Source organism: Oryctolagus cuniculus, chromosome 8, assembly GCF_964237555.1.
Source record: "Oryctolagus cuniculus chromosome 8, mOryCun1.1, whole genome shotgun sequence".
Classification (NCBI taxonomy): Eukaryota; Metazoa; Chordata; class Mammalia; order Lagomorpha; family Leporidae; genus Oryctolagus; species Oryctolagus cuniculus.
In genome coordinates, this window is record NC_091439.1 from 116,930,934 (window position 1) to 116,956,274 (window position 25,341).

Below are 25,341 nucleotides of genomic sequence, written 5' to 3' on the forward strand. Positions count from 1 at the left end.
TAGAGCACATTACGTTGTGAAAATCGGCTTTGCCCACGTGCCCCCTTGTGTTTCTCCCAGGGAATTGTAAAGTCTTAGATGACACACTTACGCATATGTGTGCACTTACTATCTATACATGTATGCACACATACAGAGAAACAGTCGTAGCTAGATTGCCTCCATTGTACACATTATTTCCGTTAGAATTCTGACACATAAAACTGATATCACGCTTCTTATTCAGCCTGATTTAGAGTGATTCTAGTGCAAACTTTACACATAAATGAGGGGAGCATTAGTTGCCCATTGCTTATAAATGGATGCTAAACCACAAATTTTCTACATATTGTAAAGGCCATCTCTGTTATCTAATACAGAAACACTGACTAAACTTAAAGTTGGACAATGTGTGATTATGATTTATCTGGAGCGATGTGCAAATAACTTAAATAATTTAAAAGAAAAATAAAATTATAAAACAGAATCACAATAAACAATTCCTTTCATATGTTGCTGAACTGAGTACATGACCGAGTTAAAATAAATTTGTATATGGCATTGTAATAAGTTTTTGAAAAAATTCTAGATTCTTTACAAAATTTATAATGCAGTTTGAGCCCTATGCTTACTTTTCATTGAATAAAATGTCACTAATCATTCAAAACTAAATGGTGTATCTTTATAGTTTTCCACTAATGGTGTCATATTTATTAAAAGAAAAAAATTTCCAGTTATACAGTGTTAAAAACAGACTAGGTAAATTTCAGTTTTCTCGAGCAGGAAAAGTGTTCTAGACGTGAGCAGCATCCAGTCCAAAGATGGTTCAAAACCATCCAGCCCCATAGCACGGGCCATATTTATAGTCAGGGGCAAGGAAGTGTCAAGAGAAGACGCGTGATTGGCTGCAGTCAGCCGGGCCTTGTACGGTTAGGTTTGCTGGCTTTCGGCCTCTGATTGGCTGGCCATGCAGTGGCAGCGTTAGCTGTGCCTCCTTTGCTTGGTTGCAAGGGTCCCTTCTTAGGCTGGGTTACAGTTGCCACAGTGTACTGTGTCTAGAGGCTGCTTTGGGCCAGAGTAATCATTTAGTACAGAGGCTGAATTAGCCCAAATAAACTTTGATTCAAGATTTAAAAAAAAAAAATAGTTTTCTCCTATTATTAAGTACCAATAGCAGAGAAAATATATCAGTAATTTTTTTCCAGAGTATCCCTAGGGTGGGGTCACCCAGGGGAATTGATAAACAGGCAGTACAAGCCGTCATCCGCATTTCAGTTTACTTTGTAAAAGCCCGTTGTGCCGGCCTCCCCGTGTTTTGCAGTGGTGTTTGGACAGTTTGCCTACTTCCAGACAGCCCTCAACGACCTGGCTGAGCTGTTTGACGGAACTCATCCGCAGGCCAGGCTGCTCAGCTCCCTCTCCGGCTCTCACTCCGGTAAATGCCTGGAATTTTGTCTGTAATTCCCTTTGGGCTACTTGGTTGATTGATTTTAAACTTGCCTCTTTCTTTCTCTCTTTTTGATGAATGAGAAATTTAATCATCTTTGAATTTTCAATTGTGTTAGTAAAATTTTATTTTAAACGAAATATTTCAAATGTGTAAAGCCACCTGCTTTCATCACTTTACTTTCTAAGATTTCGAAGAATATAATAATCATCTCAATAAAAGAAGCAAATGCCACAAAAATGAAGAGTCAATAAACTCTCTTTTTTGTTATCTTCTATTCTGTATTTCTTGATCTTCCTCCTGGAGATAAAGACAATTAACATTTTGGTCTCAGTCATCCTAACCCTACAAATATAGACATGTGGAAACCCAATACCTGCTAACACAAGTATGTGTGTACATGTGTATGCATATATCCATACACATGCATACGCATGTAAACATACATGAGACCTCATGAAACATGGGACATTATTTCACAACTTGTTTTCATTTAAAGTGACACATCTAAGTGTTTCCTTATGAAACACATAAATGAATATCAGCAGCAGTAGGTTTGTGCTGGGTGGTGCTGTGCTAGGTTAGTGTAGCACAGAGTACTTAGCTCCGCCCTTGGCCAGTGCTGCAGCTCCTCCTTGTACACCTGCTGTGTGCTTCCATTCACTGAGAAAATTTGCCAGGTGGTGCTGTGTGCACCACAACTTCAGCTAAGGCAAAGGTTTGATTATTTTTCATTTTTTCAACGTTATCCAAAAATCTGAACACCAGTGTGGTGTTATTTTCTGCCGATACCCGAGGCAATTGTGTTTAGGAAGGCATCACAGAATACACATTTTTAACCTGCTGAAATGTAGGAACCAGCTCTCAGCACTGCCACACAGAGTGCTATGTGTGCATTAAAGGGTTAAAAATACACATCTGGAGGCTTTATTCTGAATCCTGTAATTTTTTTTTTTACAGTTTTGGTTTCAGAGACATTTTTCAGTTTTTATGTAAAATCCTACTTAGTCATTACCAAATTAAGTTGACACCAAGTGAATAATTCACCCAGCGCTTGGACCGCTGTCTCCTGGACATGGGGACTTCAAACAGTGCAGGGCCCATGACCTTTCTGATGACCATCGTTCGTGTTCATGGATTTCAATAATATTTGCATCAAATGAACTTTTGTTTGTTTTCCACATGCATTTAGAAATAATATATTATATTTTGAGCTAATAGTCCTGCTACTGTTTTCTTCAAAAGTAGATAGTAATTATAGAATTCACAGTCAATTATAGTTTTTAAAATCTTGATAAACACATTTTGGGTCGTCAACCCCAAAGCAAAGTAATTGTTGTTGTTAAGTTCAAAAGTTAAATATGAAATTTCAGGTTGATATTTATTTACCAAAATCCTCCTTTCTGCTGCAGCACGGTGCGGCTTCTAGATGCAGGTTGTTCACTCTGTTTCTAATTCTAGGTGAAACGCTGCCGTTGGCAACATCAAATCAAATTCTGCTGCGATTCAGCGCCAAGAGTGGGGCATCTGCGCGGGGCTTCCACTTCGTTTACCAAGGTGAGCCTGGCTTTGCAGTCCCTGCCGCCCCCTGCTGGCCACTCCCCGCCCTTCTTCCAGTTAAGGCGCTGCAAACTGACTTGCAGAAATGCTTTCGTGTTGCATCCAAGTGAGATGTTTCACAGTCACAGTGGTCTCCATCCTTGCGACCGGTCACCCAAATGCATTTATAGTGCCTTGCACAGTTATGTGTCTTGTGTAAAAAATACTAGCGTAAAGCACAATTGAATGAAAACCAAAGTACGAAGTATCACTCGTGCATCTATCAGTCGCCCTAGTTACCTAGCAGTTTGCTTTTATTTTGTTAACTTCTGGCACCGCTTCATCTTTACACTGGATTTTGAATTTGACACCTGATCAGTGCTAATCTGAGACTGCTCAGAAGTCGTGGGGAGGAAGAATCTGTCCTCTGCTGTTCTGCGCCTCTGTGTTGCATGTCCATCACGTGCCCCTGAAAGGACCGGCAGACACTGAGCACCAGGGGCACAGCAGGTGTCTGTGCGGCCGTGTGTGACAGAGCCGCCAGGGACCGCAAGGGGCTAGCGTCTGCGGGGAGAAACTGTCTGCTCACAGCTGAGAAGCAGTGCGTGGGTTTCCTAGGCACCAGTTTGCTCAGGGCCAGACCTACTCAACTTTCTTCTTCAGAACTGGGCTGGAATCGCTCCTTATAGCAGTGTCTTTCCCTTAATGGAAACTTCTACAGAAGCTGTTTTTGAGCACCTAGTTTTTTAAGGAATTATGTAGAATAACAATGTCATGTTTTTTACAGATCATTTGTAATAATTTTACCTCGTAAAAGCATGCTCTCAAAATATTTCACTGTACAAACTCTCCAGTTTTCAGCCAAAAGATGAGGTAAAGGGTAACGGGAAGGGTGAGATTGATTATTTGCCACCAATAGGGAGGCAAAATCTATAGCTCATTCAAGGGGCAGTGGATTGAACGATGAGGCTATAAAAGTAAAAGCGGTGATGTCGTTGGGTTATATGTCATATTTCACGGAATTAAGATGTAAATAATTAACGAGTATTAAAAATAAGCATCGTTGGAGAGTGGCCAACCTCGGTGAAACGCCTCTTACCAGTCCCAGTTTCCTGCATATAAATCGCATAGTGCTTTGCCTAAGCAGACGCACAGAGCACAGTTAGGGTGACATAGAAAGAGGGCTGCTGGACGTGGAGGACGGTTTTCTCCTAGAAAGCTCCAAGTGGCTGGCATCAGCTGCCTCTGGTTTTTGATAAAGATCAGAAAATCCATGAGAGAAAATATTTCATGTAAATGAACCAACGTCTAGCCTATCTCCTAATGCTACCCTCAGAAGGCATGCTTTTAGAAATGTTTCCTTACTTAGAAAAATGCGTAATAATTGAAATACATAAAATACAGAAAAGTGGAAAGAAAAAATCATTTATAGAAGGAACCTATTTTCCTTGCACTTAAAAATACATAATGACTTCAACATCTTCAATATTTTATAAGTCCCAATATATCTTATTTTGTTTCTACTGGTAAGCTTATACAAAAACTTATTTTTTTAATCAAATCTGAATACTTTGAACAAAAGAAACTAGGATCATGAATGCAATTTTTAAGTCATTTACTAGCACAAGGATCATTTTCAATGACCAAGAAAAGCTAAATTGAAACATTGCTTCTTGAAAGATAGCAGTTAGGTTGAAGACTAGACGTTATTGGTCCACCACTGCATTAACTTTGTCTGAATATTGTTCCCGCACACACTTGCAAGCTTAGAACCACACAGACTCCCATGCTTACAGGAGCACTAACCCTGTTAACAAACAATGCCAGCACTGCTGCTGGAATCTTGCATGAAACATATGGGTGCAGTGTCAGGGTGCAGAAGGCTGTCGGTGACCACAGGTGTACAAAGAACTCAGTCTCTGACCCGTGGGCCCCTGCCCCGCCATGTCTTCCTGGGCAGGGGTGCAGGAAAAATGTTAATTATGCTGATGTTGCTGTCTTTCTGGACTTGTGGATCCAGAAGGGTAAAGGGATGCTAACAGACTCCTACTATGTAGCCTGTGAGTCGGCCTCCTTGGGTCTTGTTCACATCTTCATTTCCCACCTTACTTGAGAGTAGAAGGCTTTACATGAAAAGCCCGTGGGAGGAGAGAGCACCAGTTGGAACTGCAGGTCTCCTGGGAAGGCCCTCTGTAACACGGCACTTGCCTGCTCCTCGGTATCGGTTTCTCAGCAAGACGATGTGTCGCCACCCATGCAGAGCCGTGTTCCAGACTGAGTTCCTGGATGCCAGCTTCCGCCTTTGCAGCCACTTTAGGAGCGCACCAGCAGACCGAAGAGCTCTGACTCTCTCTCTCTCTGTCCCTGTCTCTGTCACTCTGCCTTTGAAATAAAGATGGAGAAGAGCCGGGAGGTGGGGGGAGAGGAGACTGACTTGCCATTATCTGCTCTCTCCCAAGGGTATCGGTAGGAAGCTAGATCAGAAGTAGAGGCGGGACTCAATACCAGGCACTGGGGTGAGCTATGCAAGCCCCCAAGGGGCACTTCACTGTCCGCGCCACAATGCCAGCCCACGACCTGCCCTCTAGCATTCATGGTAGAATAGTTCATCGAAAGGCCTTCTTGAAGATGAACGGAGCTAGAAATGTCGACACCTTTCTCAGTCTGCATGAGGATATGGAGAGTCCTTCCTGAGCCAAGTCACGTCTGGGTTGATTTTCCTTAGTGGTCTCTTCTTGTACGTGGCATGAGTCATAAGGCTTACGTGGCTTTTTGCTTCTTACAAACTCACATTTTTATGAAGAGCATATAAATGCACAGTTTTCACAAAGAAGTTTCAGCATAGAATTTTGTTTGCAAGTCAGTGATACATAGTTGAATTTGTTGACTGGCAGCAACTTGTCAAACCAGATTTTTCAACTACTAGAGGGGAATGACACTGAGACATCGAAAATGTCCCTCAGCCACTGCGCAGAACAAGAAACTGCCTCGCCAGGATCATGGAAGCCGCTCCTGCCTGCATTCAGGTTCCTCTTAGTGCCGACGCTGTCATGGTGTTCATGGCACAGGTGCCGGGAGAGGGCTGCAGCCCAGAGCTGGCCCAGCCCGTGTGGGGGTGTAGGATGGTGAGCAGATACATCCCATTACACATCTGCTTCTTCCTCGGCTGCTGTGCGTCACGCACCCTGCCTCCCGCTCTCCCTCTTCCGCAGTCCCAGAGGGCAGCCCAGCTCTGCAGCTGCCCATGTGGCGTGGGCAGTCAGTCCTGTTCCTCACCCTTCCCGTCCAGGACGACACCATTCCCGGCTCACTTTTCCACTGGGCTGACGCCAGTTCTGTTTCACAGTGGTCTGAAGCACTTACTACAGTATACAGGATGATTACCACAGAGAATGGAATTTCTCTCTGATGTGTCAGAAATGTCCAGGGGAGGGGCGAGAGGCAGGTTGACTGCAAGGGAAGATCCCAGAGCCCCACTTGTGTCTCTCCCCAGACACCACATGTGCGTTGATGGGTCCATCCCACAGGTTTCTCCTTTGCCTCTTTCTGACACCTCACACTGATCTTTTCTCTGCACTCCCCAGACCACTTCCTCTGAGACACAGTCTTTGATTTCATTCGATGCACAAGGACTTCCTGCCTTGTGCCCTTCTTTCAAGTGGACACTGTGACCTCGTGCAGAAAGGTGCAGCAGTGGCTCCTGCCCACTGGCCCTTGAGGCCGTGCTCCCACTCATCTTGGAGAGCCTAGAGTGACAGTGACACCCTAGAAATATTCAAACGATAGATGCTACACTTGACGCCTCTTAGATAAGTGGAAACTGCCACAGATAGTGGGTGCTTTCCAAGAATTCAGCACGAGTAGGAAAATTACCATTGGAGAAATTCTTCATCTCTGTAAAACACCCTTGAGATGATTGTAGAAGGCTCCAAGGGGAATTTCTTTTTCATGCCCTCTTGAAACTATAACAAAATATTCGGACATACAAATGTGAAAAATATAATTTTAAGCCACTCTTTATTAAGATGGAATACAATATTCGTTCTGTAGTTTGCTTGTAGTTATAGAAAAAATCAATTATGATATATCATGAATTTATTCAACTATAGCTGTTAGATGATGTAGAACTTGATTAACTTTTGCATGTTACGGAAAATATTTCAACGCTGAATTGAAATGTAGTTTAATCAAAGTAACCAGATTCACTGGCTTCTAGAACTGGTTCCTTCTCTGCAGTTACCCAAATCGTGTCTGTTGTTGTTCAGATCATTTAAAACCAAAAATGATGCCAATGCATTAGGAAAAGGCAGTGCGATGGCAGAAGGATTAGCTTTTTTGACAGGCAGAGTTAGACAGTGAGAAAGAGAAACAGAGAGAAAGGTCTTCCTTTCCATTGGTTCACCCCCCAAATGGCCGCCATGGCCGGCACACTGTGGCTGGCGCACCGTGCCAATCCAAAGCCAGGAGGCAGGTGCTTCTCCTGGTCTCCCATGGGGTGCAGGGCCCAAGAACTTGGGCCATCCTCCACTGCCTTCCCGGGCCACAGCAGAGAGCTGGACTGGAAGAGGGGCAACCGGGACAGAATCCGGCGCCCCGACCGGGACTAGAACCCAGGGTGCCGGTGCCGCAGGTGGAGGATTAGTCAAGTAAGCCGTGGCGCAGCCAGAAGGATTATTTTTAAAGAAGATGAGCCCACCAGCACGTTCTCTCCAAGGGCTGTGCTTGTGAATGAAGAAATACAAGAGCCAAGAATGGGATCCTGGGAATCATGCAGACAAGACTGTCTTTTGTCCTCAGGACAAAACAGAATAGGCTGTGTTTTAGAAGAGGCTGGCGTTGCAGACCTCCGCACCAAGGGAAGCATCTGCACACTTTGGCTAAGAGCATGCCTTGTGGGGTCGGTTTCAACACACCCACAACGTGACTGTCTCGTCCCTCACTGCGTTGTGATATCCTGTCAATGCCCAAGACCAACAAACACATGACACACAACTCCCATGGCACTACTCGGGTTTGACTTCCTCCACCAGTGAGAACCCACGCAGTGGCAAACCTCAGAAGTCTCAGAAAGAGAATGAGGGAGCCTAGGGCTGGATTCTGGCTAGTTCAGGACACTCAGGGGAGGAATAATGACAATGAAATTTTGCTGTAGATGTGATGCCACCAAAGAGGTCTTTCAGTTACTAGGTATCTAAAATTGTATCTAGGCTGGAGAAAGAACAGAGCAGGGCTGAAGCTGCAAGGAATGACCCTCATGTTAATGTCGACACTGGTCTATGGAGAATGCCATTGTTGAGCTCCGTGCCTGGCAGCTAGCACAGGGCAGGGCTGTGCTTTGCTTTTTCTTTTATGCAGCCAGTGTGTGACTTGCTTTGTTAAACTCTCTCACCACATGTGAGATGGAGCCCCCATCTCCCAACCAGGGAGAGAGAATGGACCAGGTCTTCTCATCAGCTCTGCTTCCAGTAGTGGGAGCCAAGCTACCTTTCAGTTCCTTCCCTACCATGTAGAGTGAATATTGTTTGTATCCCATTATGTATGTACCATCTTTTTTTTTACTCTAGTAACATGAAACTTAATCTTTTGCTTAATTTACAAGTGCACAGTAGTTTTGTTAACTGTAGGCCTAATGTTGTGCAACAGATCTCTGGAACTTACTAGGTTCATGTAAGTGCAACTTTGTACCCCGTGAACACCAGCTGCCCCCTCTCTCCTTCCCCCACCCCGGTACCTGCCATTATAGTCTCTGCTTCTGTGAGTTCCGCTATTTTATATTTCTTTATATACGTGGAACCTTCGGGATTTGTCTTTCTGTGGCTGGCTTGTTCGCCCTACATAGTGTCCTAGAGTTTCATCCATGTTGCAAATGGCAAGATTTCCATCTTTGGGGCTGGCACTGTGGCACAGTCGGCCAAGACTGCATCTGCACTGCTGGCATCCTATATGGGCGCCAGTTTGTGCCCCAGATGCTCCTCTTCCAATCCAGCTCTCTGCTTATGGCCTGGAAAGGCAATGGAAGATTGTGTAAGTGCTTATACCCTGCACTCGTGTGGGGGAACTGGAAGAATCTCCTGGTTCTTGGCTTCAGATCAGCTTAGCTCCAGCCATTGTGGCCATTTGGGGAATGAACCAGTGGATGGAAGACCTCTCTCTCTCTCCCTGTCTCTCTGTAACTCTACATCTCAAACAAATTAATAAAATTTTCAAAAAAATGAAAAAAAGATTTCCATCGTTTTAGGGTTGGAGTACATTGCATGCGTACCGCATTTCTTTGTCCACTTGGCCCCTGTTGAACATTCAGAATGTCCGTGTCTTTGCTCTTGTGAATAATGCTGCGATGTAGCTGGAAGGGCAGAGCTGTCGTTGAGATTATGATTTCAGTTCTTTTGGACAGATACTCAGAGATGAGATTGCTGGGCGACATGGTGGTTCCATGTCTAGTTTTCTCATCACATCGCAGGGGTCGTGTTATTTGCCTCTAGGACTCTGAGGTCCTTGACTTCTCAGTCATCTCATTATCCCTAGAATGATGATTCGAGTGCTTAGTTTTCGTTGCCTCCATATCCACTCGTCCTCCTGAGGCGCTAATTCTCCTCGTGCTTGTTTCCTCCGCTGGGATGAGAGTGCTCGGTGGCCTCCGCTGGATGTGAGGATTCCGTAGACGGGAAGATGTTCCCCGAGCTGTCCCCTCCAGTGGGGGGCGTTTTGAGGTTCTGTGTTGGCACTGACTCTTGTTGGACTCAACGTATTTCCAAGGCAGTGCCTTGGCTTCTGCTGAAGATACAGATGCCGTGTTGGTTGTTTTCCCTCTAGCCGTGCCTCGTACCAGCGACACCCAGTGCAGCTCTGTCCCCGAGCCCAGATACGGAAGGAGAATTGGTTCTGAGTTTTCGGCTGGTTCTGTCGTCCGATTTGAGTGCAACCCGGGATACCTCCTTCAGGGCTCCACGGCCGTCCGCTGCCAGTCTGTGCCCAACGCCCTGGCCCAGTGGAATGACACCATCCCGAGCTGCGTGGGTAAGTGCGGTCCACGCGGCAGTCACTGCACGAGGCCTCTGTCAGATCCTATTAGCAGTACCCAGTGCTGCTTTCAGTCCCCTGTCCAGACCACCTGAGTCCACTGCACTTAGGACCTTTTAGGAAGCAATTGCCTTTACCTGAAATAATGTGAGAAGCGGCCAAACCCTACAAAGTATTGTTTCACAACTCAGGTCATCAGATTAACTGGGATAAAACATGTTTTCCTGCCCACTGTTTATTAAGTATGCCATCAGCTCTGAACTCGGATGGATGACATGATTTCATCGGGGGGAATTCGTTATAACAGTGATTTACTCTGTGTAAAGCCCTCCTAATGAGGCTGTGCTGATGCATGTTTGGAAAGCAGTAAGCTAGAGCGGCCTGCCGGGGGGGGGGGGGGCCTGATTGGCTAATCTGCCTCATGTGCTCCTACACTCGTGTTAGCACCTGCATTCATTGTGCATTGTAAGCATCTCTGGCTCCCTGCACTGCCTCGGAACCCCACCTGCACGGTCGGGGATGGTGTGTCTGCACGTGGAAGATAATTCTCTGCCATAACTTGTACAGAGTCACTTCCAAGATGCCGTGGTTGGTGTGAGAGCCTCAGAAGATGTATTTGCACGCCCAAATCTGTAACTTAATGGCATCACAGATAGGAGTCACTTGCGTTGCCACTGTAACTGAAAACAGCCTACATGTTCCCTGGCTACTAGTCCCATTTACAGTGTCATGGTCCCTGAAAAACCCCCAGTATCCTGTAACCCACAGTGCTGGCGCCTCCTTGTGTGCCATCCTCATTGATACGGCTCTGTCTTTAGTCCCCTGCAGCGGCAACTTCACACAGCGGAGAGGCACAATCCTGTCCCCTGGCTACCCGGAGCCCTACGGGAACAACCTCAACTGCGTCTGGAAGATCATAGTTACAGAGGGATCGGGGATCCAGGTCAGTCCGCAGAGGCCAGAGCCAGAAACAGGCCCCGCGCCCCCGCCCCCCGCGCCTACCAGCCCTGCCTGCTTCTCTAGCAGTTGTTTTAAACAGAGTAGGACATGTTTCTCTTATATTCTCTTATGGTGATAAAATATTCCCGATCGTGTTTCTCTTTTCGGGGTAGAAATAGTCAACTTGTGAATCAGAGCTCTCAGAAACGCCATTATGGAATTTCTGGACTGCCTTTTATGGTTTGCTTTGTTTGGATTTTCCATATATATTAATTGATATCTGAACCATAGCAAATCTCTTCTGATGAGACTCACGTTGTCAAGCAAAATCAGACACTAACTTGACTTGTGGCTTGGTAGATTCAGGTGATCAGCTTTGCCACGGAGCAGAACTGGGACTCCCTGGAGATCCACGACGGCGGAGACGCGACCGCACCGAGGCTGGGGAGTTTCTCCGGTAAGACGCCGCCGAGGCCGCGCTCTCTGTCTGGGAGTGAGACTCTGCAGACGCGTATTCAGCACACAAACAGGGAGCCCTCCATGTGAGCTTTTCTCAGGAGACTGTCCCGTCTCTCCAGAAGAGTTCATGTGCCCAGCCCAGAGCAGGTGGGCTCCCCAGGAGCCCTCCCTCGGGAGCAGAAGCCCCCTGCCCGTGTCAGACAGCAGAGCTGTGACACGAGACAGCTCTGAGTCTGGGGTGGGCAGTGGGCAGTACAGAGGTGGGGTTCAGGTAGACAGGAGGCCACACTTCTCTGCTCTGAGAAGAGGGGGCCCAAGGGTTAGTATCTGGGGGAGTCACCTATGCACTGAGGCCTCAGAGAGTCCACAGAGCCTCAGCTGTTTGTCCCTAGAACTGCACACGGGTGCCATCTTACTTGTCAGCAACCCAGCCTGAAGCTACAGTTGAGGTGATTCAGTCCTTCGCTGCTCTTTCTAGCACCTCCTGCATTCACACACCACCTGCATCATCCGCGTCTTCTCCAGACGCCCTGGCTGGTCTTCTCCTCCTGTGTTCACACACCAACCTGTGCCATCCGTGTCTTCTCCAGACGCCCTGGCTGGTCTTCTACCTCCTGTGTTCACACACCAACCTGTGCCATCCGATTCTTCTCCAGACGCCCTGTCTGGTCTTGCTTTGTGCATGAGTGTCACTCAGATCTCAATTCCTTATCTTTTGTTGTAGCAGGTTATACTGCCCTCAGAAGGCACACCGTTCTGTCCCACTATGTCTGGCTTCAGCCACAAGGGGGCGGTGATCATTAGCGCCGTCACCACCCTTGCCATGGCCCTCATCAGTCGCTCATGTGGACCACACACTGGGAGTGCCAGGCTGCGCAGCTTAGTCTCAGAAACTGTGCTGAGCTCTCTTGTCACCCTTGCTTCACTGGTGAGGAATGAGCGTTGAGATGTTTTGGAATTCGCCAGAATGGCACAGGACACTCGTGGCTATCTAAGCCCTCCCTCGCCCGCTTCAGACGTCTCCCTTGCTCAGCTCCCTGGAAGGAGAGGCTGGCATTGCTACTTCCTTCCTCCCTTCCCAAGCATCCCCAGGAGTGGGTCGACATTCACAGTGTGACTCAGGGTCTTGTCTGTGGTCTCACACGGCCAAGGCTAACCAAGGTGTTGGGTACTAAAGTCCCTGTTTGACATTTCATTGGTATTATCACTGATGACCCATGTTTGTCTGTCGTTTACTATTTACGCTTTTCAAGCTTTTATCTCAAAAAGAGTCCTTCGAGCTTGATCTCCAGTGCTGACTTTGCCTGACCACATCTGCTGGAACAGCTCAGCTTTGCACCTGACTTTTAAATGTGTCCCGCAGAGCAAGCAGCGTGTTCCTTGTTAGCAATAAAGGGTAAACACGACACAGCATAAAATGTGTAGGGAGGAGCCACAGTTTACCGTGGTTGCCCCTGAATCATTTGGGTCATAGGCAGCAGAAGGTGTTGAGTCTCATAGGATGACAGAATATAGTGCTTTTTCATAATTTGGCAAATAAAGAGGAATATCTGGGTTAAAATGAAAAGCCCAGAACAGAGCAGTAAGGTCTAAGCAATCCAGAGAAAGAGAAGAAATCTCCCAGCAGTGAGAACCTTGAGCTTTGCGTTCACGTCTCAAGTGTGTCTCTAGCGTGTACTCAAGCTCATGTTTATGGAATGTGGTCTTTCATTTTCTAGATATTTAAATTTCTTGGAATGCACATTTATCTCCGTGCCTCCCATACACCTCCTTGCACTTGTACACACTTCTGGCAGACACCTCCTTTGCCAAGTGACTCACATAAGATCACAGATGACAGAGCTAGACACACTTTTGTATACTGTGGAACTGGCTTTCACAAAGATTTTTTGATAACGTGTCACGTTGCAATCACTGTGGTGTAAACACTCCCACTATGGCAGCTGTCAAGCAGTCATTGTGATGTCTCTGAGCCAGGAGCCTTGGGAAGCGCTGCTCCGGTTCAGCCCCTGCAGGGAGCTGACCCCTCCCTCCCCTGACAGGAGCCAGCAGTTGAGATGGACTCACAGAACAGAGCCTTGTGTTGCTATTCTTGCCCAAAAGTTGCAGCTTGAGTCATGCAAAGCAGCAAACTTAAATTGAAAAATATTCCATAAAGAAATGAGCTTGTTTCTTCCCAAAAGTACTAAGGAAAGGTAAGGAAAGACTAAGGCACTCCTCTCTACCAGAGAACACTCGAGGGACGTGGCACTGAGTGCCTGCAGAGATCCTGGAGGGAGCCCCTGGCTTCGGAACTGCCACTGGCAGATGCCGTGAGTGTACGTGGTATCTGCAGATTGGATCGCAGTGCTGCACTTGTGCTAATGGGATTTGAGAGCCACTTTGCTTTAAGAAATGAATACTGGATTTTTATATCAGATTGTAGTCACTGTGTTTGCAACATATCTGAAAATGGTTTGGAATAAGTTATTTTAATACAGGCATATGTATATATGTATCATAGATTAATAGATATAAATAAATGAAGATAGATAAGTTATATCACATAAAGGGACACAGTAGATAAATCAGGGTTTTTGGTACTAGACTTGTAACTTTTAAGTCAGAAATCATTTCAAAGGGAGTTTTTTGAAAAAAGACAAATCAGCCATAAAATTTGAATATTTTAATAATTTATATTTAAATTTTTTTGTTCCTGTGATACTTTCTAAAATATTTATAAAAAATATATTAAGTCCATCTTAATGGTCATTGAATAAAAAGAAATAAGAATGAGTAGTTATAAGAGGTACAATTTCAGGAAAAATTATTGACACTTTTAATAATTTACTATTTTGATTTTTCTTTTCCACTTGGACATTATTGTAAACCACTTAAATCATTTTTGGAAGCAGACAAGTTGTACATTATAAAGGAATAAATTAGAGAAAAATGCATACAGATTTGTAGCTGACAGCATTAAAGAGAAGTAGTATTGGTTTACAGAGAGTAAGATCTTCAGGAACAATTTTAAAATTCCTCTGATTCCTTTGTTACGTGTTGTTCTATGTAGGTCACAGGAAAACAATATGATCAAAAACATTCTATCTGTGGCAACATGTTTAAAAAATTACTCAGCTGCATTACGTGCATTGAGAATAAGCTCCTTTTCATAGTCAGTTCTGAGAAGGGCCGAGAGGGAGAGCCGTTGCTGGCAGGCATAGCTGTGTCCTGTCCAGCTGCAGCTGGACGCTGAGGTCCTCACCGGTCTCCCAGCTCCCCCTGGCTAAAGGACGCCTGCTTGTCCTGTATAACGTCTGGGGCTCTAAGATCCAGCATTGAAGGTAGAATAGCATGCCTGGATTTCTTAACAGAAGTACAGACAGGACGGCCATTCAGGAAATCAGCTGCTGCAATTAATAATCCCATTTAGAAGGAACACGACCTTCACAAAGCACTACATGCACAGCTCATGTATTACTCACATGTGACAGGTGCATTCGTTCTCAGAAGATGTGTTTTTCTCTCTTTCTTTCGTCCTCCCTCCCTCCCTCCCTCCCTTCCTTCCTTCCTTCCTTCCTTTGGTAGTGAGCAGGAGGCAGGAAATGGGGGAGAGAGAGAGAGGGAGAGAGAGAACTTTCACCCATTTTTTTCCACTTCCTAATGTCCAAAACAGCTGAGGCTAACCAGGCCAAGCCAGGACCCTGGAACTCCATCCAGGTCTCCCACGTGGATGACAAGGACCCACACACTTGGGCCGTCATCAGCTGGCTGCCCAGGTGCATTAGCAGGAAGCTGGATTGGAGGCATGTTAACCAAAAATCAAAGGGGCTCTCCAATATGGGATCCTGTCATCCCAAGCCGTGGGTTAACCTATGCCACTGCAATGGCCACCTTTATATCTTTATTTTATAGAACTGTAACAAATTAAATATTTTTCAGTGACAGAGCTAGTACTGAAAGTAGATTTTATGATTCCACTGTAATAAGCCACAGAAGACAAACAGAGTCAAACCATAGGTATTGAATGCCTGCCATGCATAAGCAGTGCCCTGGAACCATGGGATGCAATTTTAAGTGTGTAAGGTACAGTTTCTTTTCTTCTTCTTCCTTTTTTTTTTTTTTTTTGACAGGCAGAGTGGACAGTGAGAGAGAGAGAGACAGAGAGAAAGGTCTTCCTTTGCCGTTGGTTCACCCTCCAATGGCCACCGCGGCCAGCGCGCTGTGGCTGGCGCACCACGCTGATCCGATGGCAGGAGCCAGGTACTTCTCCTGGTCTCCCATGGGGTGCAGGGCCCAAGGACTTGGGCCATCCTCCACTGCACTCCTGGGCCACAGCAGAGAGCTGGCCTGGAAGAGGGGCAACCGGGACAGAATCCGGCGCCCCGACCGGGACTAGAACCCGGTGTGCAGGCGCCGCAAGGCGGAGGATTAGCCTAGTGAGCCACGGTGCTGGCTCTTTTCTTAAATGTAATAGAGTATAAAAACCCGAACCAGTACAGAGCACTGCTTAAGCAGGAGATTCATGCATTTGGGTTCATAAAAGATCCATCACTGCACACCTGGGCAGCACGGGGACTGAGCTGATTCTCCTGGCCTTGGTAGAAGACTCACAGGTGGAAAGCAACAAAGGAAAGCTCTTTTGAAATGATTTATAGTTAGTTTGAGGGAGTAATGGAGTGGGCAGAGTCACTGATGACCCTGAATTGCAGGTGAAACCAAGAGAAAAGTAGTGCAAATAAGACAATGAAAGCTCACTTGGTTAAATCAGACCTACAATAACACACTCTACACAAAAATGTCACAAATGCAAAATAATGCACTAGTGAGATGGCAGCAAGCCTCGCATACATTGAATAAAGCAACTTGTAATTAGTGATTTCAGTGGATGCCTCTTTCTTTTCTTGAGGTTAGCAGGGTCTTGAGTTGGGCAGTGAGTAAAGGACTGCACTTCCCTTCCCCTTCCTGCCTTCCTCCTCTGTCCTCACGGGCCTCTCCCATCTCTCTCAAAGTCTTGCAGCTGGGACTGGCGCTGTGGGGTAGCGGATAAAGCCGCCACCTGCAATGCTGGCTTACCATATGGGCGCTGGTTCGACTTCCAGCTGCTCCACTTTCCATCCAGCTCTCTGCTGTGGCCTGGGAAAGCAGTAGAAGATGGCCCAAGTCCTTGGTACCCTGCACCCACGTGGGAGACCCAGAAGAAGCTCCTGGCCCCTGGCTTCAGATAGGTACAGCTCCAGCTGATACAACCAACTGGGGAGTGAACCAGCAGGTGGAATACCTCTCTCTCTCTCTATCTCTCTTCCTCTCCCTCTCTCCCTCCTCCCCACCACTTCCCTCTGCCTCTGCCTCTGCCTCTCTGTAGCTCTGCCTTTCAAATAAATAAATAAATCTTTAAAAAAGCCTTGCAGGTACCCTGTTTGTACCTCACTTCTGGCAGAGACTGAGAAGGGAGAACAGTGTTCTTCAGACACATGAATTCCCTCTTGGGCAACAGGGCCACTTTACAAATCCCCTTTGCAAATCCCCCCATTTGCACTCCATAATCTCTTGTGTAGTTTCCAACAATAACTGCTGTTTGTTGTGTTTACACTAAGCAGCAAACAGAGGCTCACAGCTTATTCACCACAATTGTTCAGTCTAAAAAAACACCTGCCTATTCATTATCTACCTGTCTATCATCTTTCTATCTGTCATCCATCTGTGCATCATCCATCTGTCCATCAACCCAGGGTCAAACCACAAAGGAATTAATCAGCAAAGATTCTCTCTCTTTTTTTAAGTTTTTAGTTAATGAAAGCATTTTTTCATAGATACAACTTTAGGAATATAGTGGTTATTTCCCCTATACCCACCCTCCCACCCCAATTCCCATCCCACCTCCGTCTCCATCTCCCAGTTTGATTTTATATGTAGAAAACCAAATCCATGTTAACCATAGATTTCAACAGTTTGTACCCACACAACATAGAGAGTACAGTTTGAGAACAAGATTTGCAGTCGATTCTCATAGTACAACACATTAAGGACGGAAGCCCTACGTGGGGAGTAAGCACACAATGTCTTCTGTTGTTCTTTTAACAATTAATACTCATTTTAGAAAGATTTTATTTATTTATTTATTTGGAGGTAGAGTCACAGACAGTGAGAGGGAGAGACAAAGAGAGGTCTTCCTTCCGTTGGTTCACTCCCCAGATGGCTGCAACAGCCGGAGCTGCGCCATTCTGAAGCCAGGAGCCAGGTGCTTCTTCCTGGTCTCCCACATGGGTGCAGGGGCCCAAGGACTTGGGCCATCTTCTACTGCTTTCCCAGGCCACAGCAGAGAGCTGGATGGGAAGAGGAGCAGCCAGGATTAGAACCAGTGCCCATAAGGGATGCCTGTGCCACAGGTGGAGGATTAACCTACTGTGCCATGGCGCCGGCCCCTAACACTCTTATTCATGATGTCAGTGATCACCCGAGGCCCTTGCCATGGGCTGCCAAGGCTATGAAGCCTTCTGTGACCACAGACTCCATCGGAATTTGGACAAGGCATAAGCAAAGTGGATGTTCTCCCTTCAGGAAGAGTACAGCCTTGCAAAGATTCTCTTAGTGTTGTTCACTCAACACACACTTACGGTATCCTTACTGTGAATTATGTACTTATTTAGTGCACTAATAATTTAGGCCTGAAAAGTGCAAACATTTAGAGCCAGCTTCCTGCTTTTGGTAGCCAGAGTTCCAAAAGTTACACACACACACAGGTACAAGCTGTAAGGGACGGACACGGAGTCCTCTTCTGTTTCCTGTGTTACTCACTGTTATTCTTCCAAAACCCACGAAGAGCTTGGGTAGCTGTTGGCCCCAAATGCTGATATTACCATTAAGGTACGTGTTTGAACATATGAGCCATGGTAAATCCAGTGAAACATGCCCTGTGCTACTCTGAGGCCAAATAAAAGTCCTTAAGGCGTGTTCATAGTGGAACCAACAAAAACTTACTTGCATTTGTGACCAGATAGTTTAATGTGATGTTAAGTCACCTCTTGCCACTGACATTCTATCCAGCTACGTCTCAGGTGTCCAGACCTTAAGCCTAAAGGCAGCAGGCATCCATGCCTTGGAGTAGCCCCCCTCTGCCTTTGTCCTGGAAGTTTCTGTCTGAGAGCAGACAGGACACGGAGGGACTGAGTGACTGACTGCCAGGGGGGACAGGGAACCTCCCAGGCTGGGCTTCCTCCAGGAAATAAGGTCATGGTTGGATTCTTTGCAGTCGCACTAGGTGATGGCAGGACTACTTGAAGGCGTGATGGCCTGTTGCATTTAGAATGGCCGAGTTTAGGCGCAGGTCCCGGCACCTAAACAGTCTTCCATCAAAGTTGTGCCCAGGGCCTTGGAGCTGCTGGGACTCACTGACCACATGAGAGTGGGAGGTGGAAGGTGAGCCCAAGCAGCCTAACGTGGTGAGGACCCCAGGGCAAGGAAGAAAACCCTGGCAACGATGGGGATAAAGTTCCCAAAAACCACAGGTGAGTCCTGCCGGGAGATCACTGCATTTGATTCAGAATTTTATTGCAAGCTGGAAAAATTTATAACTGTCATCCATTTATAAAAACAAGTTTATGTCTGCAGAAAGAATGCACCCATAGAAAGCATACAAAAATCAGTATTTAATGATTCTGGCAATAAATTGATGGCTATTTCATTGGTCTCAGGAAGAGCTGTAGATGACACAACCTAAGGACCACGTGTGGACTCATGACTCCAACTGCTCCACATGTGTAGGCCAGGGCCAATCTGCTCCTCACCCTGTAAGGGCTCAGTAAAGCTCAGAGCTTGAAGCTCTGTGCCAGTCCAGGAAGTCCTTCTGTGTACCAAGTGAAAACATACCCCGTGCTTGGAGAGCTGGCTGGTAGTTCCATCTAACCGGTGAACACAGGCATGCTGAATGAGTGTGTAAAAGGATTAATTTGTGAACTGAGTGGAGAAATTCGAATAAGAAAGGATGAGTGGCTCATTGTCACCTCCTGGTTGATAGCAGGGTGATGATTAGGAGGATGGCAGGATGGAGTGAGTGACCCCAATTTAGGAAAACAGTTAGGGAGCAGTGGGTTAGGGCCCAGTGGAGGATTAGAGGGCACTATGAGGTCATACTTCTGATTTAGAAATCGATTTCAAGGCAATTAAATATCAAGCAAACATACTTGGGGAAAGAAGTGATTTAAATATTACTTTCCCATCTTGTGATGCGACCTACCCAAATATTCCATGCTTCTAGGTGACAGCCCCTGTTCTTCCTCAGCACCTTCGCCCCCCCCCGACAACCCCTTTGTCACACCTGTCCTTGGATCTGTATCCCTCCCCTGGTGCTTTGCTTCTGTGCCACAGGCTGGACCGTTTTAACTAAGAAAAGCATCATACAAAAATCAGCCTCTGTGTTCCTCTTCCCAAGTGTGTGGCTGAACTCCTCTGCAGATCTCAGTGTGAATCCCCGGGGAAACAGACAGGGACTGCATAGTGAGAAGCCACTCCTTGTGGCTTGCATGGATGTCTACACTACCTATTCCCCAGACTGCACTTGACTTGGGTTTCACATTTTATTCCTTCTTTGCTCATGTCAGATAAAATAAAAATAATTCAGAAGATCATGTTGTTAAATGAAAGCAAAGCGTGATAAATTATGAGGGTCCGTGTCCTTTTGCTGATGTGATACGAGGATGATGCACCTACCAGAGGAAGGCAGAGAAACAATGGGTAACTTTTAGTGCACCTAGAAAAGCAGGGTGGCTGAAAGTATCATGGTCAAAGCCAAGACTCAGATACCAGACAAGCCATCAGAGTCCCCAAGCCTAGGCGAGTGCCCTGACGTGTCCTCTGTGCAGCCGGGGGGCTGCGTGGTAACCCTAACACCATCCCTGTTGTCTCCCACAGGCAGCACCGTGCCAGCCCTGCTGAACAGCACGTCCAACCAGCTCTACCTGCACTTCCAGTCCGACATCAGTGTGGCCGCCGCAGGCTTCCGGCTGGAATACAAAAGTAAGATCCCCAGCTTCCGCCTTTCATGTGCCCCATTACACTGAGTGGTTTTCTGAAAGGGAAAGCAGGCCCATGCTCCTGCTAGGCATAGCTCTCAAACTGTGCTTGAGAATGCGTGAAGTTTGATCCCATAAAACTTAGCTCTATAAACTACACATTATAAAAGGCTAATGAATGAGGAAATGTTAAATTTAGTTTCTGGAATAATTAGATAAAACCACCGCTATTATTTCAAGCTGTTTGTAATAATAAAAAAAAAAGCACAGAAACTAGTCATTTGTAATCGTATTGGTTTTCTGGTGAATGATGATAAATATTCGTATTAGCCTGCAAAACAGGAAACCCATAATTCCAGATAGATGGTAGTCATCAGCCTGCTCTGTTTCTGGTCTCAAAGACTGTTAAAACGAGAACTAGCAAAGAGCCGTCACTTCAGAGCCTGCCTTGCTATATTATTCATTTTAATTGGACGACGACATCGCAGAGGAGACTCTAACCTTTTAAAAATGGATGTGAGGCTGAGTTAATAGTCTGATAAATGGAATGACAAAGGTCAAGTTCACAGCTCTTCCTTGGCGTTTGATTATGCAGGTGAAACTTGGAAAAGCGACATGAGAATTTCCAGTGAGAGTGAGGTTTATTTTAGGACATGTTTTCAAGCACTAAAAATGCTTAATGTTGATATTCATCTCTCTTAATAAGCACTTGCAAAGAAGCAAATACATGGAAGAGCATTAATAACTGATCTTTGGAATTGAGATAAACAGTTTGCTGGGATGTAAATGCATGCACGGTTTTGAAAGGCCAGATCTCCAGCTGATGATAAGTATTCTGAACCAGACGCAAACCACAGGCTGTTTCACAATCTCGCTACATTTCCCTACTTATTACTGGCATTTGTATGCAAGTTTATTCCAATTTATATGAATAGGACTACTTTGGCGATGGTGTGAAATGTTTCTGTGGATGCTATTTATGGGGGATATGTCTGGGAAAACGTGCCACTTTGATACATTTTGTTAACATCTCTACATGGAAAAACATAAGGCTTATTCATGATGGTGTTAATAAATTCATTAATATTTCCAGCAATGTTAGGATGGATGGGTAGTACTGTCCCTCTCAGAGTTGCCTTGAAGATTCCGGCTTCTCATTCGTGTTTCACAGAAACAGGTGCCAGTGATACAATTAGTTTGTGATGATGGTTGGATAGACTTGTCCCTCAGCCACCCGGGCCTCAGCTGCTTCAACACGATGACCTGCTTCACTGTTTATTCCCAGTCAGTGTGAATCTTTAGAAGAGAAACACTAACACATTTCTCGTTCAAGGGCGCCACGTTCGAGAATCCAAGGTTAACCACTTGGTGTGTCTGTTTTTCATTTGGCCACATGAAATGCCATGGTTTCATTTGTTGTATTGCTTTTGAGTGATTTTGATGGCTATACATTCTGATAGTTCCTGCCCTGGGCATTAAGAGGAAGTCATTTTTCTGTTCTACTCCTTGTGCCAGAATTTGGGATGTGGATTACATCGTGTTTGTAGAATTACTTTGCTAAGCTCAGCATCAAATGGTACAAGGAATGTTGACCTAAGTTGACCAAAGATTTTACAACACAGTACAGTTAATCCTTTGACATATTTTTGGCACTTCACTTAAAGTATGTATGCCCAGCCTGCAAGTCCCTAAGTTCTCACTGTACTCTGCAGCCACAGCTGAAATGAGAGCATGTGTGGGCATCACTCCATGCCCAGTGAGCACCAGACGTCTGCTGGCTCTCCTGTGTCCTCAGAACCGCTCTTGGTGTCTGAGGGTCTGCAGTTTTCAGAGTGAAGAACCCGGGCGTGGAGTGCGTGGAGTGGACCACCCGGCTGGTCGCACATGTGCACAGGTCAGCTCCCTCGGGCAGACCCTCGTCAGCAGTTTGGGAAGTGACCCAGATGCCTGATCAGAACAATTGTGCAGAGGAGCCCTGTGATACCGGTGTTGAGGCCAAGCATCGCTGGTGCTAGCTGCTGCGTGGAAGGTGAAGGCATGGGGAGGCCGTGGTGCACCTCCAGTCTGTCTGCTCTCACTCCTAGGTGGAGAAGAGTACACCACACCTGGTCCACCCGATGGGCTCCAGGTTCCTCATAGGGAAGTGAACACCAGGCTCTGAATCATAGCAGGCCATCAGGCCAAATGGACACTGATAGGAATGCTCAGACCCAGCACAAGCACTGCACTTGAAGGGAGGGATCGTAAAATGTTCATGAGAGCAAGAGTGATTCCAGCGCGTTACGGTGTGATCTAGATTCCTGAGTCAAAGCTCAGAAGCTCCAGGTATCTCCCTGCCGCCCGTGCTGTGCAGCTCACAGCACACCTGGGAGTGAACACCAGTGTTAGTTCACTCGGGTCGGGTGGGGAGGCTGCCTTCTACTCTCCCGTCCTCCCACAGGAGGCTGCAAGCATGCAAGGCCCTTACACAAGTGGTCACTGCGTCTTGGCCCTGGCAGCCTCAGAGCCTCCTTTATGACCGGGCTCCTGGCCTGCAGCTTCTGTCGCCGACACAAGGTCGATCCACATTTCTGAGACTGTCTGAGGAGCTTCTTTTACGTATTTCTCCTAGTGCAGGGGCTGACAGTGAATCATTTCACCTTTTGTTTTGTTGAAGAAGTCACCACGCCACCTGCATTTTTGAAAGATGTTCGCACTGTCTACAAAACTCTGGATCAAAATTCCTTTGTCTTCAGTCCATTGAAGAAATGGCTGTGTTGTCTTCCCACTGCTTAGTTAATCATGAGACATCGAGAACCGTCCAAGTGAGGGAGCTCACTGATAGTCCAGGAGAAGATAGTTTAGTAAAAGTGGAGATCGTGTAGTCCCAGGGAAGAGTTAGGGAAAAAACGGCAGAGGAGACTCTGCTGTGACTAGAGGGACATAGTGGATCTGTGTGGAGGGCATGGGCACCAACAGCTTGGGACCTGAGTCTCCGCATCAGCGCTGGAAAGAGAGGTGAGACGAAACCGCAGTAGCCTGAGACACTGGTGGAAAAGCAGCTGGAAGAGCCTAGAGGGAACGAGGCTTGAATCCCCGTGGGGGAAAGTACACCAGCCTAACTAGAGGAGAGAAAAAAATAAAAGGGAAGGTGCAGACACGATTCTCTCTCCACTCACCTTACAGAGGCGTGCAAGCCGACAGAGCAGGACAAATACATACGTCACAGCTGTGCCAGCTTGGGACTGCGCCCGGCAATCAGCCAAGCAGAAAAACCTGACTCTGGTGGGGAGCAATAACAGGAGACTAAGACCTAGTGAATGTGTGGAGCTTATGAACTGGGACTGTGGAAAAAAAAAAACAACTGAGGGTGTGTGGGAGAACTCACGGTGTGGCTGGGACGTGAGTAGTCTCGGTGGGAGACGCCACAAGCTCCGCAGCCCTGGCTACCCGGTGAGCAACATTGCAGGGGAATCTGAGCTTACACTGAGGACTGCACAGATCCACTGTGTGGTCCTTGGGACAGAGCAGATATTATACCCACTGGGGCTCATGCTCAGGCACTGATCACCATCGAGGAGAAGAACTCAGCTGAGTGGATTTACTTCCCTTCTGATTAAAAAAGAGAGAGAGAGAGAGACAGAGAGAGAGAGAGAGAGAGATTTACCACGCCAAACCTGGGTTTGTCACCTTAGGCACACTCTTAACCCTGAAGAACTGAACAGAGCTCTCTGGCCACACCCAGCACAAGCCTCTAGAGATTCACTGAAAGCAGACAGTCCACTTATCTTAGAGTCCTAGTACAATGAGAAAAGCCACCACAGCAGGAAAAAAGAAGAAACCAACGAGTATCTCAACAAATGCCAAACAACAAACACAACAACCGAGGAAACAAGAACAAGGAAGACAGTATGATGCTCCCAAAAGAACATGGCACTTCAATACCAGATTATGAAGATGACGAGATAGGAGAAATGCAAGAAATGAAACTCAAAAAATTCATGACAAGAATATTTAGAAGTAATCAAAAACAAATGCATGAACTACTGAAATCCATGCAGGACATGAAAGAAAATCTCTCTCATGAAAATGAAATCTTAAGGAGGAATCAAAATGAAATGAGGAATTTAATAGAACATGAAGTTGAGATGTTGAAGAGAAATCAAAATGAAATGAAGAATTCAATAGAACAAATAAAAAACAGCCTTGTATACACAGACAATGCCACAGCTGAGAAAGAACTGCTAAGATCAATCCCATTCACAATAGCTACAAAAACAATCAAATACCTTGGAATAAACTTAACCAAGGACGTTAAAGATCTCTACGATGAGAATTACAAAACCTTAAAGAAAGAAATAGAAGAGGATACCAAGAAATGGAAAAATCGTCCATGCTCATGGATTGGAAGAATCAATATAATCAAAATGTCCATTCTCCCAAAAGCAATTTATAGATTCAATGCAATCCCAATCAAGATACCAAAGACATTCTCAAATCTGAAAAAAATGGTGCTGAAATTCATATGGAGGCACAGGAGAACTCGTATAACTAAAGCAATCTTGTACAACAAAAACAAAGCTGGAGGCATCACAATACCAGATTTCAGGACATACTACTGGGCAGTTGTAATCAAAATATCCTTGTACTGGTACAGAAATAAATTGACAGACCAATGGACAAAATAGAAACTCCGGAAATCTATCCAAACATCTACAGCCAACTTATATTTGATCAAGGATCTAAAACCAATTCCTGGAGTAAGGACAGTCTATTCAATAAATGGTGCTGGAAAAACTGGATTTCCACGTGCAGAAGCATGAAGCAATACCCTTACCTTACCCCTTACACAAAAATCCACTCAGCATGGATTAAAGATGTAAACCTATGACCCAACACCATCAAATTATTGGAATACGTTGGAGAAACCCTGCAAGATATAGGCCCAGGCAAAGACTTCTTGAAAAAGACCCCGGAGGCACAGGCAGT

The 25,341-nt window shown here is 46.0% G+C and overlaps 1 protein-coding gene across 3 annotated transcripts in view; it reads left to right on the forward strand.

The window, feature by feature from the left end:
* CSMD1 (CUB and Sushi multiple domains 1) overlaps positions 1–25,341 on the forward strand; it is a 2,053,194-nt gene that overhangs the window by 1,812,611 nt on the left and 215,242 nt on the right. For all 3 annotated transcript variants that reach the window (XM_070047233.1, XM_070047234.1, XM_070047235.1), the window contains 6 exons: positions 1,301–1,414; positions 2,888–2,983; positions 9,779–9,982; positions 10,804–10,928; positions 11,285–11,381; positions 20,273–20,377. In XM_070047233.1, coding sequence (XP_069903334.1) covers positions 1,301–1,414; positions 2,888–2,983; positions 9,779–9,982; positions 10,804–10,928; positions 11,285–11,381; positions 20,273–20,377 — 741 coding nt within the window. The remainder of the gene's footprint in view (positions 1–1,300; positions 1,415–2,887; positions 2,984–9,778; positions 9,983–10,803; positions 10,929–11,284; positions 11,382–20,272; positions 20,378–25,341) is intronic.